General features: G+C 43.8%; 1 protein-coding gene across 7 annotated transcripts in view; it reads left to right on the top strand.

Moving 5' to 3' along the window:
• Dock3 (dedicator of cytokinesis 3) overlaps positions 1 to 18,504 on the top strand; it is a 391,678-nt gene that overhangs the window by 357,572 nt on the left and 15,602 nt on the right. For 6 of the 7 annotated variants that reach the window (XM_036193576.1, XM_036193574.1, XM_036193572.1 and 3 more), the window contains 10 exons: positions 3,384 to 3,488; positions 9,450 to 9,591; positions 10,959 to 11,125; positions 11,276 to 11,362; positions 11,781 to 11,960; positions 12,535 to 12,618; positions 12,739 to 12,855; positions 15,561 to 15,682; positions 16,878 to 17,016; positions 18,216 to 18,363. In XM_036193576.1, the coding sequence (XP_036049469.1) occupies positions 3,384 to 3,488; positions 9,450 to 9,591; positions 10,959 to 11,125; positions 11,276 to 11,362; positions 11,781 to 11,960; positions 12,535 to 12,618; positions 12,739 to 12,855; positions 15,561 to 15,682; positions 16,878 to 17,016; positions 18,216 to 18,363 (1,291 nt within the window). The remainder of the gene's footprint in view (positions 1 to 3,383; positions 3,489 to 9,449; positions 9,592 to 10,958; positions 11,126 to 11,275; positions 11,363 to 11,780; positions 11,961 to 12,534; positions 12,619 to 12,738; positions 12,856 to 15,560; positions 15,683 to 16,877; positions 17,017 to 18,215; positions 18,364 to 18,504) is intronic. The other variant, XM_036193575.1, reaches the window with a different exon arrangement.

Below are 18,504 nucleotides of genomic sequence, written 5' to 3'. Positions count from 1 at the left end.
TACAGTGGGTGTTTGGGATTCTAGTGTAGTATTGAGCCTTCCTCAGGGTGAGCCTTTAAATATAAAAGAATTGTGCTGGAGAGATGGCTCAGTGGTTAAGAGCACTGACTGCTCTTCCAGAGGACCTGGGTTCAATTCCTAGCATCCACATAGCAGCTAACAACTGTCTATAACTCCAAGATCTGACACCCTCACATAGACATATCTGGAGACAAAACACCAATGCAAATAAAATAAAAATAAATTATATTTTTAAAAAAACTTGTTTGGGGGTTGACATATTTCACTTGACAAAAACAGAAGCAGAACTTAAAGGTTAAAAAGCAAGGTTAGCAAATTTGAATTAGAGACATTGATGGATTAGATCTTTGGTTTAAGGCTGCCTTTGTAGCCTTCTGATTATTAACCCTGTGTTAAAGTTTTGAGTTAATCTTTTTGTTATGAATATTATAGATTTTTAATTATGTCCAATAAATTTATAAACCAATAATTTTTGGTTGCTCTGCTCTTATTCTGGCTGCCAATTTTTTACCTCAGACTTAGAAACTTTAAAAGTAAGTCTGAGTCTGAAAAATGGTGGGCCATAAAACAATTTCAGCGCCAACTTTTTAATAAAACAGAACAGTATAAAATAATTTTTATATAGGGTATAGTTCTAATGGCCAGAACACCCAGAGATAAATTCTGAGCCTGGGTGGCTGGCTGCAACAGTAACAGCTGAGTTGTAACCAAGAAATATAGAATTTAGTAAATTCATATATTTAAGACCAGTCAGACATAAACATGACCATATTTATGTATTCAAATATTTTAAAATAGATAATGTTTTTTTATTTTGTTAGCTATAATTTTAAGGAAGGGTGCCTTGTTACCTGTTGGCTTCAATTCTCATGGGCATCAGAGAAAGCTGTCCTTAAGCCCAAGTGTTATATTCTACAACTATACGCTATCATGGAATTATTTCAGGTTATGGCTCTGGGCAGCAGCAGCAGCACTCGGCTTAAAGGAGCTGCAGGTGCAGTGCTCCCACAGCAGTTTTTGTCAAGGAGCCATTGTTTTGTTTTTTGGTTTTTTTTATATGAAACATAGAGCAATTAAACAAAATTATAGACAAACTGAGACATCAACAGATCGTTGCTCCAAGGACAATCAGTAGAGTGACAGGGAGATGGGAAGAGAACCAGATGTTCTACCAGGGGGACCCAGACATCCTACTGCTCTATCAACCTGACCTAGGAGGCAGATGAGGCATTGACCTGCTCCATTTCCTACATGGGCCAGTTGCAGATTCCTCCTGGTCAACCAGAGGAAAACTGAAACCCAGATGAAAACTTAAACCAAGAGATGTCTTGTTGCCAATTGGCAGGGCACAACTCCACCTCATCTAGTTAAAGAACTAGGGGGATCCAAGATCCAATCCCGTACAGAAAGGTCTTGGGACATCTCCCAGTTCCCCCGACCTACAGTCTTTCAAACATCTGCCCAGACCTTTTGCACGCAGCTTGGAAATGGGCTCAAAGTACAATGCAAGACAGAGACAAAGTGGAACCAAACAAGACAAATGAGACGAGCAGAATGACATTCATCAGCTGATCAAAGACTCCATGGGTTGGGGTACTGGTAGGTCTGGGGGATCCCAGATGAGCCTCCAAATGTTATACCCACATCATGAGCCCCCCAGAGACCATCAGGAGTCCAAGTTTGTATGCTATGCCTGCATTGTGAGCTCCCAGAGACCATCAGGATTTCAAGTTTGTATGCTATTCCCACATCATGACCTCCCCCCCCCCCCCCCCCCCCATCCCCGCTCCCAGAGACCATCAAGAGTCTGAGTTCATTTGCAAAAGCAAAGAACCTTTATTGCAAGCTCAAGCTTGGGCTCTCTGTCTGCTCCCATATAGCATTTGGATCAGGAAAGTACTGAACTCAGTTATGGCAGAGTTTTTAAAGAATAAAGGATGGGGTTGTAGGGGAATTCCAGATTTAGATGGAGGTTGAACTCCTGATTGGGCAGGAGTGAGGTAACAGAAGTTTTGTCAAACAGTGATTGGTACAGATGTTGCTGCAAGAAAACTGGCAATCTATATATAGATTATGTAAGATATCCTTTATATTTTAGAGCATTTAGTACTTGTTTATTTCAGTTCTGATTGGTTCCCCACAGGGTACAGTTTGTGGCTGCTGTGAGATATTGTTCTGTATGCTGTGAATGTGTTGCTCTGATTGGTTGATAAATAAAACACTGATTGGCCAGTAGTCTGGCAGGAAGTATAGGTGGGGCAAGTAGACAAAGAGAATTCTGGGAAGAGGAAGGCTGAGTCAGGAGTCACCAGCCAGGCAGAGGAAGCAAGACGTCAAGGCAGAACTGAGAAAAAGTACCAAGCCATGTGGCTAAACATAGATAAGAATTATGGGTTAAATTAAGTGTAAGAGCTAGTCAGTAATAAGCCTGAGCTAATGGCCAAGCAGTTATAATTAAAATAAGCTTCTGAGTGATTATTTCATCAGCGGGCCATGGAGAGGACTGCGGGGGCCTGGTGGGACTGGAGAAACTCTGACTACATGTGACTTTTCCTAGTTATTGTAATGGTGAGGCCTAGTCCCAGGATTGTTAGTCTGGAGCCTGTCATGGCTGTACTAATGTTAAGTTAGGCCTCTTTAATAATATGTTCTTATTTCATCAGCAGAGGAGGACTAGTGATTTCAGAGCATCATCCACTACACCCTTGTTTATGGCTAAAACATTTGAGCAAAGACCAGAAATCTCTGGTCTAGATTGGGATTTGGGTATGATTCTCTAAAGTAGTATTTTGGCTAATGTTTGAGGGCTACTGCCTAAAGATGCTTAAATGTGAAGCCAGAACAGCCATGCTGAAAAACTGCTGACTTTGTAATGTTAGACATGATAATTATTAGTTATCTTTTCAAATTTAAAATCTCCTAAATTGGAACCAATATCAGTGATACTGGCAACTGAGGCTTCCTCCCTGTTGTTAATAGTGTCTTAAGTCAAGTGACAGATGAATAAGAGTAGATCAGATGGTATAGTGAGTATCAATCAAATCCATGTTAAATATTTACCTCTCAAATTCAGGCCTCAGATCTCCATGGATCTGGGTCCATGCCCAGGGAGAATATTGAGAGCAACCTCACAGGGATATAGTAAGCAGGCTTGTCTTTATCCTGTCATCAGATGGCAGTGAAGAAGAACCAAGGGCTTTCCTCTTCATTAATGCAATTCCCTAGAGAGCGGCGGGTAGTGTCTAGGGGTTTGCTTCCTTGTTACCTAGATTGAATTGCCATGATCCCTCTCTAGAAGACAGTGTCAAGTTGAGCCTACGAGAACATGCTTTGAATAACAACCACACCTTTATTGTTAACAGAAAATGGAGGCCAGCTACTATGACAACATTATAGAGCAGCAACGCCTGGAGCCTGAGTTCTTCAGGGTTGGCTTTTACGGCAGGAAGTTTCCTTTCTTCCTTCGGGTAAGTCCATTCAAGTGGTCACAATAATTGTTTAAGTGTGTGTGATGGGGGTAGTGGTAGTGGTGGGTAGGTAGTGTATTCTATGTAGGTATATACACATGCTTACACATGCATGCAAAGGTCAGAGATAGATGTCAGGTATTTCCTTGATCACTTTCCACTTTATTTTTCAAGTTTTATATGTATCATTTTTAAGAAGCGGGAGAGAGAGAGAAGAGTATGTAGGCGTGCACATACCTGTAGAGCCTAGAAGAAGGCATTAAATCCCCATAGGACTGGAGTTACAGATAGTGAGCTGCCTGATAAGTATGCTAGAAAATTAACTCAGATCCTCTGCAAGAGCAGTCGGTGCTCTTAACTGCTAAGCCATTTCTTCACCTTCTCTACCTTATTTTTAAGAAAGAATCTCTCACTGAACCTGAGGCTCATCAATTCTATTAGGCCATGTGGCCAGTGAGTTTCATGAATCTATCAACCTTCACATTACCAGTGCTAAGATTAGATGTGCACACCTCCATGACCAGCTTTTTACATAGTTTCTGGGGATCCAAGCTTAGGTCCTCATTCTTGCACCACAGGTTCCAACTAAACCATCTCCCCAGCCCACAAGAACATTTTACATTATACACATAATTCACTTAACACCTGCACACTCTCTTTCAATTTCCTGTATTCTACTGACTACTTTCCAAATGACTTATCAGTTAACCAAAGACATTTGGCTTTATTTAACAATACTAGCTGTCACCTTCAATTCTATTTTAATTTGCAATATTATTCTGTGTTTACAAGGAATGTGTTGGGAAGTGACTAATGCCTAAAAATCTCTTATATAGGTATCTTCCAACGTCTGCCTCTAGTGCCTGGAACCTTCATTGTAGCTCATCTTAGCCAATAGAATTTATTGTAGCCAGGTTTCTCCAGTCCTGCCAGCCCGCTGATGAAATAATCACTCAGAAGCTTATTTTAATTATAACTGTTTGGCCATTAGCTCAGGCTTATTACTGACTAGCTCTTACACTTAATTTAACCCATAATTCTTACCTGTGTTTAGCCACATGGCTTGGTACCTTTTCTCAGTTCTGCCTTGATGTCTTGCTTCCTCTGCCTGGCTGGTGACTCCTGACTCAGCCCTTCCTCTTCTCAGAATTCTCTTTGTCTACTTGCCCCACCTATACTTCCTGCCAGACTACTGGCCAATCAGTGTTTTATTTATCAACCAATCAGAGCAACACATATTCACAGCATACAGAACAATATCCCACAGCACATTAGTATAGCCCTGACCTCAACAGTAGGCATATATCTTGGGTGTTTGTCAAAAAATGGTGGGGTTTTTTTTTCCTTCTATTTTTTTGTTTTTTTTCGAGACAGGGTATCTCTGTAGCTTTGGAGGCTGTCCTGGAGCTCACTTTGTAGACCAGGCTGGCCTCAAACTCACAGAGATCCACCTGCCTCTGCCTCCCGAGTGCTGGGATTACAGGCGTGCGCCACCACCGCCCAGCTTTTTTTTTTTCCTTCTGAATGCTCTATAACCCATATAGGCAGGATGGAGAGTTGTGGGCTTAAAAGAACCTAGATGACAGTACACTTAGTTCCCAGGTCCCTGTGAGATCTAAGTTCAGCTGTGAAAAACTAAAAAAGCCATTTCCATGACACAAGATAACAACAACAGCAACTTCTCTCTCTCAATGGGAGAAAGAATGTCCAAGCAACTGATCTGGAATCTACACACACAGTGCAGAGGGATAATTTGCGCAAACATCTGATGACAGTTGTGAAGTAAAGGGTGGAATTTCATCATTATAGGTCAATGTAAGATAGGAAAGTATGTATAGAAACAAGAAACCCATTCAGAAGACAGGCTTCATATAGTATACTTTAACTTTTGTAATAATGCTATAGTAACGACCACATTATAAAAGAATTGCTAAAGCAGGCACCATGACACACACCTGTAAACCCAGCATGTTGGAGCTGGAGGCAGGAAGATTGTGAGTTTCAGGCCAGACTGAACCACACAGACCTTGTCTAAAAAAGATTGTGTTAAAGAAACAGTAAGAAAAACTTATGCTAAACATCGTATATAATACAACAAACTTAATGCCTCAGCTGTAATATTTAAAATTAAGGTCCCAATAGTCCCATCCTGAATTTAGAAATAAAGCATTCAGAAGTAGTTTCTGACACATTTTTGATCCTCGTATTGTTTGGTTTTGGTTTTTGAGACAGGGTCTCATGTTGTCCAAGCTGGCCTTGAACTAGTTATGTAGCTGACACTGACTTTGAATTCCTAGTCATTCTTCTTCTGCCTCCTGAGTGCTGAAAGCCTGCTATTATGCAGTGTTGCAAATCAAACCCAAGGCTTTGTTCAGGCTAGGCAAGTGCTCTATCAATTGAGCTATATCCCCAGCTCTTGATCTTATTCTACTAAAGAAATATTTCTCAATTAAGCTTGATAATGTTTTGTTCATAAACTTATTTTTAAGGCTTTGTAGACCCTCAATTTTGTCAAAGTCTCCGCATATTCTTTAATCACTATACCAAGTGTCTCTATAGGCTGAAAGATAATTGGAATGGTTCAGAATAACTAGTATGTTTTGAGACTCTTTCACAGTTAAAAAATTCCTCAGTGTGTCTGTTGTGCCCAGTAAATGAAGTGTACAATCTGTGCAACCCTTCCACCACTCATATGGTCACAGCCTATACAGTTTCCTTTTGTATCTTAAACTCTGCCCTAAGGAGAATAACAATGAAAAATGAGACTAATCCATAAGGTAAAAGTTTTGTCCCGGTCCTGACAGCCACCTCTGGTGCTCGACATTGTCCCTGTTACTTCCTTCTGATTATTAGTTTAGGGTTAGCAAGCTGGGAAGTATGGCAGATATTCCTGCATATATCATAACTTGAGTCTGCTCATCTGTCCCAGTGACAATGTTCTCTATAGTTTTAGCATGGGAGTTAAAGTTGGAAATTCAACAGATCCTAGAGGCTTCACATTGAAGCACAACTCCTGTTTGCATGGTCATTTCATTGTGTTTGGATCATCACTAATGTAGAAAACATCCAAGCTAATGCTTCTGCTTCTGGATCTTCATGATTCAGGAGATGAACTAAAAGTAGGGAAAAAATTGTTCAACATCTAATGGGTGTGAAGGATTCTTAAAGTGACAAACATTTGAAGGTGTCCAGGTAAGAGTATACCAATACCACATATGAAATATATTATATCAGGAGCTGCAGAAAACTAATAGTAGACCAACCACACTTGGTACCTGTGTCTAAGAGAACTAAACCATCACCTGCAATATTCCTACAGCCCATGTAGCTGCTCACAAATGTGAGCCTGGAAAAATGTCAACAGAGATAACCACAGTGTTCATCTCTTCTGATTTCCCATAAGCAGTGCTAGCACCCAAACACATTCAAACAGAGTAATCAGTTCTGCCCAAGAAGGACACAAATTTTGAAATCAACCCTGCCTAGGTTATGTTGCTATGGGGATTTTTTTTTTCCCTAGAAAGCAATTTCCTAGCAACTTCTTTAGCTTAGAGCAGACTTTGCAAATTGTTGCTGTTTATATCTTTGATAATGTCTTCAGCAGAGCAATTCTCAGTGCCCTGGCTGCTATAGTTTTCCTTCAGGGAGGAAATGCCATCACCAGGAAACAGCTTAGAGTCTCCTTTGCAGCACCTGTTGTCTTCCCTAGCTTTCTCTTCTCTATAGTGACATCTGTCCAGTGCCATCCCACTCTTTTTATATAACTTATTTATTTTCATTTTATGAGCATTGGTGTTCTGCCTGTATGCATGTCTATGTGAGGGTGTCAGATCTTGTAGTTACAGACAGTTGTTAGCTGCCATGTGAGTACTGGGAATTGAACTCATGACCTCTGGAAGAGCAGTCAATGCTCTTAACCACTGAGCCATCTCTCCAGTCCTGCCATCCCATTCTTATACTGTCATTTTCTGGTGAATCAGCATTCACATTGGTAAATCTGGGAATAAGAGACAAAGCAGGGAATTGCATAAGGGATTGAAGCTTCCATGGGAAGTGGCACAGAAGTCAGGCTACAGAACATTTACCATGATTTATTCAAGTGTAAAGCATATGCTCCACTCGTTAGCCTGGTCCTAGGCTGCATCCCACTGACACTGATTGGTCTGAGATGGCTTAAGTAAAGCTACACATCTACAGATTCAACCAACCAAGGACAGAACATACTTGGGGGAAGTCACCTGTACCAAATGTATACAGACTTGTTTTTCTTTGTCATCATCCCCTAAATAATACAGTATTACAACAGTTTTATAGAACTTACATCCTGGTATTTTAAGTACCTTAAAGATGAAGTATACAGGAAAATATGCTATGTTTATATATTAAGGTATACCTTTGTATAAGAGGCTCGAGCTCTGTAGTCTTTGGAGTCTTTGCTGGTAATAGTTTTCCATTCTGATTCACCCAAATATGTGGCTCAGTCTTATTTGAGTTTACCCATAGATAGTTTGAGGTCCTCCAAAGCCTAACCTATGATCATCTCTGCCCCAGAGAGTATATAGCTAGCTGCCCTTATGATGCTATGCCCCTTCTTTTGCCTCTCTTTCTTTTCTTCTTTCTTTCCCCATAAAACTCCCCCTTTCACTAAGACATATCAAAAAGAGATTCTAGCGTCTGATGTGACTTTCTGAAATGGGCCTGGTGAGCCAGCTGGGTAGGCAAGTATAACTAGTAGGCTTTTTAAATTTTTGTTTATTTGTGTGAGTGTGTGTGTCTATGTAAGTGTATGGGCATGTGTGTACACACATGGAGGCCAGAAAGCGGGTGTCAGGTGTCCTCCTCAATCACTCTTTTCCCTAGTCCCTTGAGGCAGGATCTCTCCTGACCTGGGTCTCACATTTTTTCCACTAGGCTGGAAGACAAAAAACCCTAGTAGTTCCCTGTCTCTGCTCACCTCAGAGCTGGGGTTCAGGTGTGCTCAGGACACCCAAATGTTACATGGGTTCTAGGATCTGAACTCTTTACTCATGGTTGTGTAGCAAGAGCTCTTAAGCCATTGAGCCATCTCTCCAGCCCTCCTAATAGTAGGTATCAGTGGGGCTTCTAGTTTTCATACATGGCCAGCTGTGAGGTAGACAGAGCAATAGGAATTAAGAGTGTCTTATTTACAAAGAGACTTCAGTCCACAAAGAGAAAAACTAAGACCTAACCCAAACCAATGTGTGCATGTCTGTAACCCCAGAATTCAGGAAGTTGGGGCAGGAGGATCACCTCTAGTTCAAGGCTAATCTGAACTATATAATGAGCCTGAGGAAGGGAAAGAAAGATAAAAAGATTGACATTTGTTCTACTTATAGAGAGAATTATACCGATTTGTTCTGCTGACATGCTTGCAAAGAAGTTTGCTACCAAAAGGATTTATGAGGTGTGATGATGTTCAGTGTTTAGGTGTACTGTCAACACTCAGGGCACTCACTCCCTAGCACACACTTACTAGTCCCCAGCCACCCTCTTCAGTTCTCCAAACACATTATTTCCATCTGTGCTTTCTCGTAGTTGGTTGTTAGCATACGTACAGCTGGCTTGCTCCTACTCTTCCATAGCAGGCTAACCAAAATGGGCCTTTCGGGCTTTTAAAAACATTGACTCTTCTAAAGCCCCTCTTCTACTGTGCTTTCCTTCCCCAGGAAAAGTGTCCATCCTTCCCCCACATTGCTGGATGCCTGTCCATTCTCCCCAGGACTGCCACATCATAGAGCAGTCATTTCTTCCTCTGTCCCTCTCTCTTCTCAACTGCCATTTCTCTTAGGATAGGAACTGAGTGCTGTGCCCTATACCTGGACCTAGATCTAGTACAAAGGAGGCTCCTAGGGTATGTTTATGGATGGAAAACTGCCTCTATGTAGAGAAGGAGGCAGGGTACATGCAAGGCATTAGAATGTACTTTCATGTTTTTGGCAGAACAAAGAATATGTGTGCCGTGGTCATGACTACGAGAGGCTGGAAGCCTTCCAGCAGAGGATGCTCAGCGAGTTCCCACAGGCCGTTGCTATGCAGCACCCCAACCATCCTGATGATGCCATCCTACAATGTGATGCTCAGTGTATCTTTTGAAACTTGGTAGAATGGGAAGGGCCGGGTCCTGAGATGTAAGTCCCTCCCACCAACCATTCCTCTACCATGTGGCTGGCCTTCTACCTTTATTTAGGTTACCTATTGTCCCAAATCTGGGTCTGTCTTTACCATTGGACACACATTTAGCAAGACACTCAGCTTCCTAAGAGGCAGTAGCATGCCATTAGCCATGGATGACCTCATAACTTATAAGCCGAGCTTCAGGGACTGATAGTCAGGCTAGTTACTCTCATGAGTTTAGTCTCCACCCTGGACTCTACGGGGCCTGGTCAGGCAGTCCGGGACAAGCATTGGATAAGGTAACTGTGGTTCCAGCAGGGCTCTTGGCATGGGTTTACCACCTGTGCTGCAGCCTGCCCTACTTTCCTGTATGGTTTTTGTCCTTTTCTTTGTTAAATTGCCTGTAGCAGAGTACCAGAGAGAGAGGAGGAGGAGGAGGAGGAGGAGGAGGAGGAGGAGGAGGAGGAGGAGGAGGAGGAGAGAGGATGACTGTGATTTGCTAGCATTTGGAAGTTTCATGAAAATACTGGCCTGCCCCTCACTACCCACTTTAGACAGATTTGTTAGAAGTTATAAGCTCCTCACCATATGGGCAAACTTGTTCCAGAGAGTAAACTGCAAGTAGACACCCATTCATGTTCTCTTCACAAAGACCTCAGGCAGTATTTTAACTAAAGGGTTGTTCTGGCTGGGCCTGTGGCATAGGCCTGTATTCCCAGTTACCTGAGGGGCTAAATCAGGGAGAGACTAAGTTTAAGACCTGTCTAAGCTACAGGGTGAATTCAGCACTAACCTGAAACCCTGTGCCAAAATACAAAAGGAACTAGAGATATAGCCCAGTGGATAAGCACTTACTTATCATTCCCATCCCAAAGCCTTGGTTTCAAGCCCTAATGTCACAAAAAAAAAAAGAAAGGAAGGAAGGGAGGGAGGGAGGGAGGGAGGGAGGGAGGGAAAAAAGAAAAGAAAAGAAACAAAAATAAAGGAAACAAAAAGGCTGCTTTATATAAAATCCATTTAGCTACTATGGGCAAGCCCAGATACTTATTCCTATGGTGTGGATATTCCATCTCCTGCTTATTTATCCCTCTCTTAAAGGGGCACCACAGGACACTCCACCTCACCTTGGGTGAGTGCTCCTGACAGTCACTGTTGTAGCAGGAGGGAAGGGGGCAGTAAGGGGGTCTGATCTACACCTTAGGATGATGCTGCTGCCACCACAACTTCCAGTAAGGAGCAAAGGCCACAGTGCACTTCATCAAGGGGAAGACAAGAGGCTATCACTTCAGTCATTTCCTTTGCCAAGTCTAGATTTCTCCTTCACTTCATGTCCAGATTTACAGATCTATGCAGTGACACCTATTCCAGATTATGTGGATGTTCTACAAATGGATAGAGTACCTGATCGTGTCAAGAGCTTTTATCGTGTCAACAATGTGAGGAAATTTCGGTATGATAGACCTTTCCACAAAGGCCCCAAAGACAAAGAGAATGAATTCAAGGTAAATAATACAGGAAAGTGAATACCGTGCACATAGCAAATCTAGGGGCAAGCCCTGCTTCTTGGAAACTCATCGCTTTTGCACCCTTCCGTTAGGCCAAATATAGGAAACTTGTCTAACTTCTTACACTTGCCTGTGCCCTCCCTGCAGAGCCTGTGGATTGAACGCACCACACTGACACTGACCCACAGCTTGCCTGGCATTTCTCGGTGGTTTGAAGTGGAAAGGAGGGAACTAGTAAGTTATGCCTCAGAAGGTTTAAACTTTCTTGCTACTCCTCAGCCCCATCTCTAGGGAACTTTCTCTAAGGACTAACAACCTAGCCTCAGTTCCCTAAGGCCAATCCTATGCCAGAAGCTTTGGTACCTTCTCATCTAGACCACAGGACACTCCTAAGCATCAGGTATTTTTTAGTTTACAAATAAAAAAAATTCTCTTGAGATTTTAGAAGCCATAAATCCCTGACTTCAGAACTAATACTCCTCACTATTCTCTGCACTTGCAAGTGCCTTGAGTCAGAAAAGTAGAGAACACCTAGGAAGTCTTACATCCACAGGAATGAGGAAGGAGGATTAGCATCATAGGTTATCACTCTCTGTTCTCAGGATGTGATGAGAGGTTATCATCCCTGAGAGGACTCTGTGTGTGCCCACAGGTGGAGGTGAGCCCTCTGGAAAATGCCATCCAGGTAGTTGAGAATAAGAATCAAGAACTACGAGCTCTGATCAGCCAGTACCAACACAAACCAGTGCATGGCAACATCAATCTGCTCAGCATGTGCCTGAATGGTGTCATTGATGCAGCTGTCAATGGAGGCATTGCACGCTACCAGGAGGTAAGATGAGACCTTGACCAAACTTAGCCAGGCAGCCTGGCTAAGAACACAGTTCATAGGCTCCTCTTCCCAAGTTATGGCCTCCTTGGAAAACCTTCCAAGCTAGCCCTCTTCTGGATGTGGTAGTTCTGAGATAAAAGCTGTAAGATCTTAGTCACTCTCTATTTCTGTAGCATGGGTCTCTGATGGGGCTTTTCCCCACACCCAGTCTCTGTCAGATGGATAACTCATCTGATTATAGAAATTAAGTAGCCTTCTGGGGTCCTTAAGAAACCTAGTCCTTCATGAGACCGGCTGCCTAAGAAACTGGTGCACCTCCTCAGGATACGGCTCTGCCTAGCATATCCAGACCAGCCAAGCTTTGTGAGAAACTAGAGCTAGCATCCATCCTCAGGACATTAGGCCACCTATAGTCTTTCCTAGGCACAGAAAACACGCAATTCTTAACTGTTGGGTGTTCAGCCAGGTCAAGCTAGAGGTGATACCAAGACACCTATGAGGAAGCAATCTGGCTACCTTTTAAGGGCTACATGTAAGCCTAAGAGTCTTCAATACCTGAACTTTCTCTTTGCAGGCCTTCTTTGATAAAGATTATATCTCCAAGCACCCAGGAGATGCTGAGAAGATCGCCCAGCTCAAAGAGCTAATGCAGGAACAGGTATGGCTTGTAAGACTTGGAAGGTCCAAAACCAGTGAGAAAAGTTACATACTACAAAATGGCCTAGTACTCAGAGGCTGTTTCCTACTTAACAGAGGCCTTATTTGGCAATTCTCATAGGTCCATGTTCTTGGAGTTGGGCTGGCAGTCCATGAGAAGTTTGTGCATCCAGAAATGCGGCCTTTGCATAAGAAGCTGATTGATCAGTTCCAGATGATGAGGGCCAGTCTGTACCATGTAAGCTGGTTTCATACTTGCCCAGTAGAATCAACTTTCACGTCCTCTAGACCACAGTCAAAGAAAAGTAGGAGTTGGGCTGGTGAAGTGGGAGAGAAGCTGAACCTGCCTCGGGGTGGGAGGTGAAGGTGCTGTGTCCAACAGAACTCTCTCTTATCAGTTCACTCACTCCAAAGAAGAGATCAGACTCAGGGCAGAGAACACGTTTCTGGGCGCTGTGCTAGTAGAGTTTTTCCACATGCAGAAAGGGCTCATATGCAAGAATTTCTTTGGAGATATTTTATTGCCAAGATCCTAAAGAATAAAGGCATGGCCTGAACTGGCCCTCTTGTCATCTCTGTTCTTTTCTCTCCCTACCCATTTTCTTCTCCCTTTCTCTCTTTCCTTCTCCCTGTATACTCACCTTCCCTGCTTCCTTCCTTCTCTTTCCCTCTCACTTCCTTTCTCCCCATCCCACTTTCCTCCATAATGTCTTATGACCCAGGATCATGTCTAAGACAGTTGTTGGTGTCAAATACTTATATTCTGGCTGCTCTTAAAGGCATTAGGCAGTTCTAAGGTGACATCAGCCCCCAGATTGTCTACCTAAGTCTGATCTGCCTCTTCACCCTCCATAGTAGGTTTGGCCCAAGAACTAATGCACACAGGCAGGACCTGTATTCCAGGATCAGCTTTCCTTGGCATGGTCTTAACATGGAATGATGGCTGCTTGGAGATGAAATTCAGGTATCCCTGAATCCCCAGGCTCTGTTCACATCACATACCCTTATCCAAGTTTTAACTGCAAGGCTGACTCTAAATGATTTCTAGAGTAGACTTTCTGTTAAATATCCTGGCTCCAAGCCTTAGTGGCCACGAGCCAAATTACCTGCCAACCTGCCTGCCAAGCTTTCTTCTCATCTTACTGAGGGCCACCAGGTTTAAGTATTACGGAAACAAAGAAATATATCTGTCAGATGCTGCACCATGCTGTCATAGAGAAATTCCCTTTTTAGAGATGACATAAAGGCCTGGAGGTTCATCCAAGGACTCGAAGCCTGCCCCACTTGGAACTGGCCGACTGTGTTCTTGGACGCTTTGAGTTGTAGTTCTCTTAGTCCTCCAGACTCAGTGCAGGCCTCAGCCAGTTAATTGCAAGAGGGGACAGCATGAAAAGCAAAATGGGGGGAGGGCTGGAGAGATAGCTCAGTGGTTAAGAGCACTGGCTGCTCTTCAGAGGACCTGGGTTCAATTCCCAGCACCCACATGGCAGCTCACAACTGTCTGTAGCTCTAGTTTCAGGGGACCTGACTCCCATGGCAAAACACCAATGAACATCAAAATAAAAAAATTTTAAAATTTTTTTAAAAAAAGCAAAATAGGAAAAAAAGTTCATCATAGTTTGAGAGACTGGCCCACTTTGCAGAGAAATTTCCACAGCTCACAAAAATTCTTCTTGGTGAGGTTCTCCGGTGGTCTTTCAAGGTGAAACATGCAGAACATAAATGTTGCCCCTTTAAAACTGAGGTGGCTGGCTAGTAAAGAACTTGAGTAGCATTACTGAATCTGATGGGTTCTCCATCTTATTACACTGGTTCCTGACAACATAGCTGTTCTCTGCTCTATGCAGACTTCCCATCCCAACTGGCAGCCCAGGCAGTGTACAGCCTGGCACCAGGGGAGATTTCGTGCCACATCTCTGTAGTCACATCACTGCAACAAAAGCACAAAATGCTTGTCCACATGCATCAAAGTCCCTATTGTACACACTGCAGAAGCACACTGTAGCACTGTGCCTGCTTTGGAAGAAGAAACTGGAGATTTTGTCACCTTAAATCAAGCTCAGAAACAAACCCAGCAGACAAGAGCTTTTGACGGTCATATATTATGAAGGACTTGAGGAAACCTGGGTAAAGTTATGCTTTAAGATTTCCTCATTGTCACCAGGCGGTGGTGGCGCACACCTTTAATCCCAGCACTTGGGAGGCCGAGGCAGGTGGATCTCTGAGTTTGAGGCCAGCCTGGGCTACAGAGTGAGTTCTAGGACAGCCAGGACTGTTACACAGAGAAACCCTGTCTCAAAAACACAAAAACAACAACAACAAAATCTCATTGTCATGGAGACAGAGACCAAAATGCTTTCTGTCACCCAGTGGGAAGTTAAATTAGAAGTTTCTACCAAGAAGTCTACATACTTAGTAAGAATTGAATTATGCTAAAATAAAACTGTGCTGTTTTCAATTACTTACATTAGGACTTTGTTTCCTGTTTCCCTATAGACTGTGCCACAGACAGCTTAACGCAGGTCACTAAGAACTGAGCCATTTAGCAATCCAGTAAAACCCAGCACCAGTTCTTATGTAAGAGTTTGCACTGACTGACAGCTGCCAAGTTCTTCCTCTCCTCCTTCCCAGTCACTGTTCTACTTACTGTGAAGTGACGAAGCCTGCTAACACTCTCCTGTGAACTCAGATTCAATTTAGCCTATTCCGGATGTGTCTCTCAGTGGAGTTTTATCTGGGGCTCCATAGCATCTGGTCTAGGCTCCAGTACACTTGCTGGAGTGTTTAGTAATGAAGATGTGATTGTCCAGAAGAAAGCAGAAGTATATCATGGTTCTATTTTTGTTCGTTCATTTGTTTTACATTTTCCCCAACTGTCAGCTCATCTCTCCTACCCCTTACCTCTTCATTGCTCTCTATGAACAAGTACTCATTTCTCAACAGGAGTTTCCAGGTTTGGATAAGCTAAGTCCTGCATGTTCGGGCACCAGCACCCCACGGGGAAATGTTCTGGCATCCCATAGTCCCATGAGCCCTGAGAACATCAAGATGACCCACAGGCACAGGTATGACGTTAGGGACCTCCAGAAAGGTAGGTCTAGAGGATAAGCATCAGATAGGAACAGAGCTACAGAGAGTACTTATGTGTGCTCACATCCCTTCTTATCCCCTAGCCCCAACTAAGCCTTGCCTCAAGCAGCTCCTGCACTAGTCAGTCAGTGGCATCTGACCTGCATCTAATCAGCCACCGTCCTACATAACAGAAGCATACACATGGTATTCTGGGTACACAGACAAGGGGACATTGGGATAAGTTTTGAAGGACAGACAGAAGTTTGTTAGGCGGTAAAGAGTCCAGGTTAGAAGAGTGATGGGACAAGATCCAGGCAAAAGAACTTACACATGTAGATGTGAACAAGGCAGGCTGGCCAGTACTGTGAGTAGAGGCAAAAGGCAGAGGTGCAGGATTCCTTAGCATGGAAAAGGGGCAGGAGCAGCTTGGGATGGGCCTTGTTCATAATGTGTCTTTGGACATGACCCCAAAGAGAATGAAGATCATTGATTGTTTTTAATGTTAGTGGTATGGGCATTTAAGTAATGACTGCTCAAGACTCAAGAGTTCTGGCCTGAGCAGGCTTAAGTGGGAATACTCAAAGCCTTTAGGACAAGGAAGCCAGTACAAGGAGCCTCTCACTTATATTTATTTCCCAGCATAAGCAGCAACCCAGAAGAGTGGCCACTTAGCAAATGAGAACAGGAACAAATGAACAAAGAAAGGGCCTTCTGATATTGAGAGAGGAAAGTTGTTGGGAAACTTGTAGCCACAGATATGGGCAGAAACCCACAGAGTCTACAACTGTCTCTTTTGATAGTGTCTTCACACCAGTAAGACTCCTGATCTCAGAGCAGATCACACAGTGTGTGCTAGATTAGGCACTGTTCAGACTAACATTCCATAGAAACAAAGATATAGGATTCTTGACTTAATTTATCATCTCTTTCATTCCTCCTGATATACTGCCAGTGCCTTCACACTGAATGGCTATAATCCATTTAACTCTAAGGAGAGATTGTACTAGCATAAGCCTTCCCAGGATTTCTCTAGGCCTCAGACAGATGTGAACATTGGCTATAGAATCCAAACCAGTGCTGGCTAAGGTAGGGTGTCACTGTTTCACAGACCCCTCCATTGCTCCTACTGACTAGCCTGCTTTCTTAGCTGTTGCCTGACTCCTCCCTATTTCCTACTCTTGTTCACAGCCCCATGAACTTAATGGGCACAGGCCGCCATTCATCATCCTCTCTCTCCTCACATGCATCTAGTGAAGCAGGAAACATGGTGATGATGGGTGACGGCTCTATGGGTGAAGCTCCTGAAGACCTCTACCACCACATGCAGGTACTGAAGCTGTGCAAGAATTGGGGGGGGGGGGGGGCTAGAGAGATGGCTCAGAGGTTTAGAGCACTGGCTGCTCTTCCAGAGGTCCTGAGTTCAATTCCCAACAACCACATGGTGGCTCACAACCATCTGTAATGAGATCTGGTGCCCTCTTCTGGCCTGCAGGGATGCATGCACATATAAATAAAAGAATGAGCAGGGAAGCCGGGGAGGTGATGGTGCAAGCCTTTAATCCCAGCACTTGGAAGGCAGAGGCAGGTGGATCTCTGTGAGTTCGAGGCCAGCCTGGTCTCCAAAGCGAGTTCCAGGAAAGGCGCAAAGCTACACAGAGAAACCCTGTCTCAAAAAAAAAAAAAAAAAAAAAAGAATGAGCAGGGTATCATGCTAAAAGACTCACCTTTCTGGAGTCTGGTCTGGTGACTGGAAACACTCTATCAAGTTCTCTAGTTCCTGGATTCAGGAACATACCTTTCAATAGCTAGCAAAGCAGCCTTCTTTCTACACACCACCCCAAGTCTTAGTTCCCATGCCTTATTTTACAAGCAGGAAACCTAGCTTCAGACCTAGCTGCTATTGCAGATTACATGGCAAAGGTCTTCTGCCAAATTGGCCTCCTGCTTGGCAGTCATTTTTTCTTAATTAAGAAATTTTTTTCATTCATTTTGCACACCAATCAAAGATCCCCCCTGCCCTCCTCCCACCCCCCTACCCTTCCCCTCCCAACCCCCCACTCCCTCCCACAAGAAGGCAAGGCCTCCCATGGGGAGGCGCATCCAGTAGAGGCAAGTCCAAGCCCTTCTCCCCTGCCTCAAGGCTGCACGAGGTGTCCCATCATAGGTAGTGGGTTCCAAAAAGTCCACTCCTGCATCGCGGATGGATCCTGATCCTACCGCCAGGGGGCCCCCAGGCAGATCAAGCTACACAGCTGTCTCGCCATGCAGAGGTCTTGGCAATCTTGATGGCTCAGTCCTGCATTCTTTTCCTTGTGCAGCACAATCGAGCCAAGACAACTGTCTCGCTCCTATAGGTGTTATGGATAGTCCTTAGTGCTTGCCATTAGTCCAGCCTCCAGCAGGATCCAGAATACAGCATCAGTCACTTGGTCTGGGGAATTCAGGACATGAATGCATAAGCCAGCTCTCTCTGTGCCAGCTTTACAATACTGATCATTCAGAATGCTGATTGTTTTTCCTTTGCAGCTTGCGTATCACAACCCCAGGTACCAGGGCTCAGTCACCAACGTCTCTGTTCTGTCCTCATCCCAGGCAAGCCCTTCTTCCTCCAGCCTGAGCTCCACTCATTCAGCACCATCCCAGATGATTACCTCTGCCCCTTCTAGCACCCGAGGTAAGGATGACAGGAAGCTGCTTGCTGAAGGAGAATGGAAAGTTCCATAAACCCCACTTGTCTTTGAGAGTGACCTTGTCACCAAGGGACACTGAATCCTTTTGTAGATTGATAAAAGAACTTAAAAGCAGATTAGAAGAA

Source organism: Onychomys torridus, chromosome 7, assembly GCF_903995425.1.
Source record: "Onychomys torridus chromosome 7, mOncTor1.1, whole genome shotgun sequence".
NCBI lineage: Eukaryota > Metazoa > Chordata > Mammalia > Rodentia > Cricetidae > Onychomys > Onychomys torridus.
Note: the sequence above shows the minus strand (reverse complement) of the source record. Positions and strands in the feature narration are given on the sequence as shown.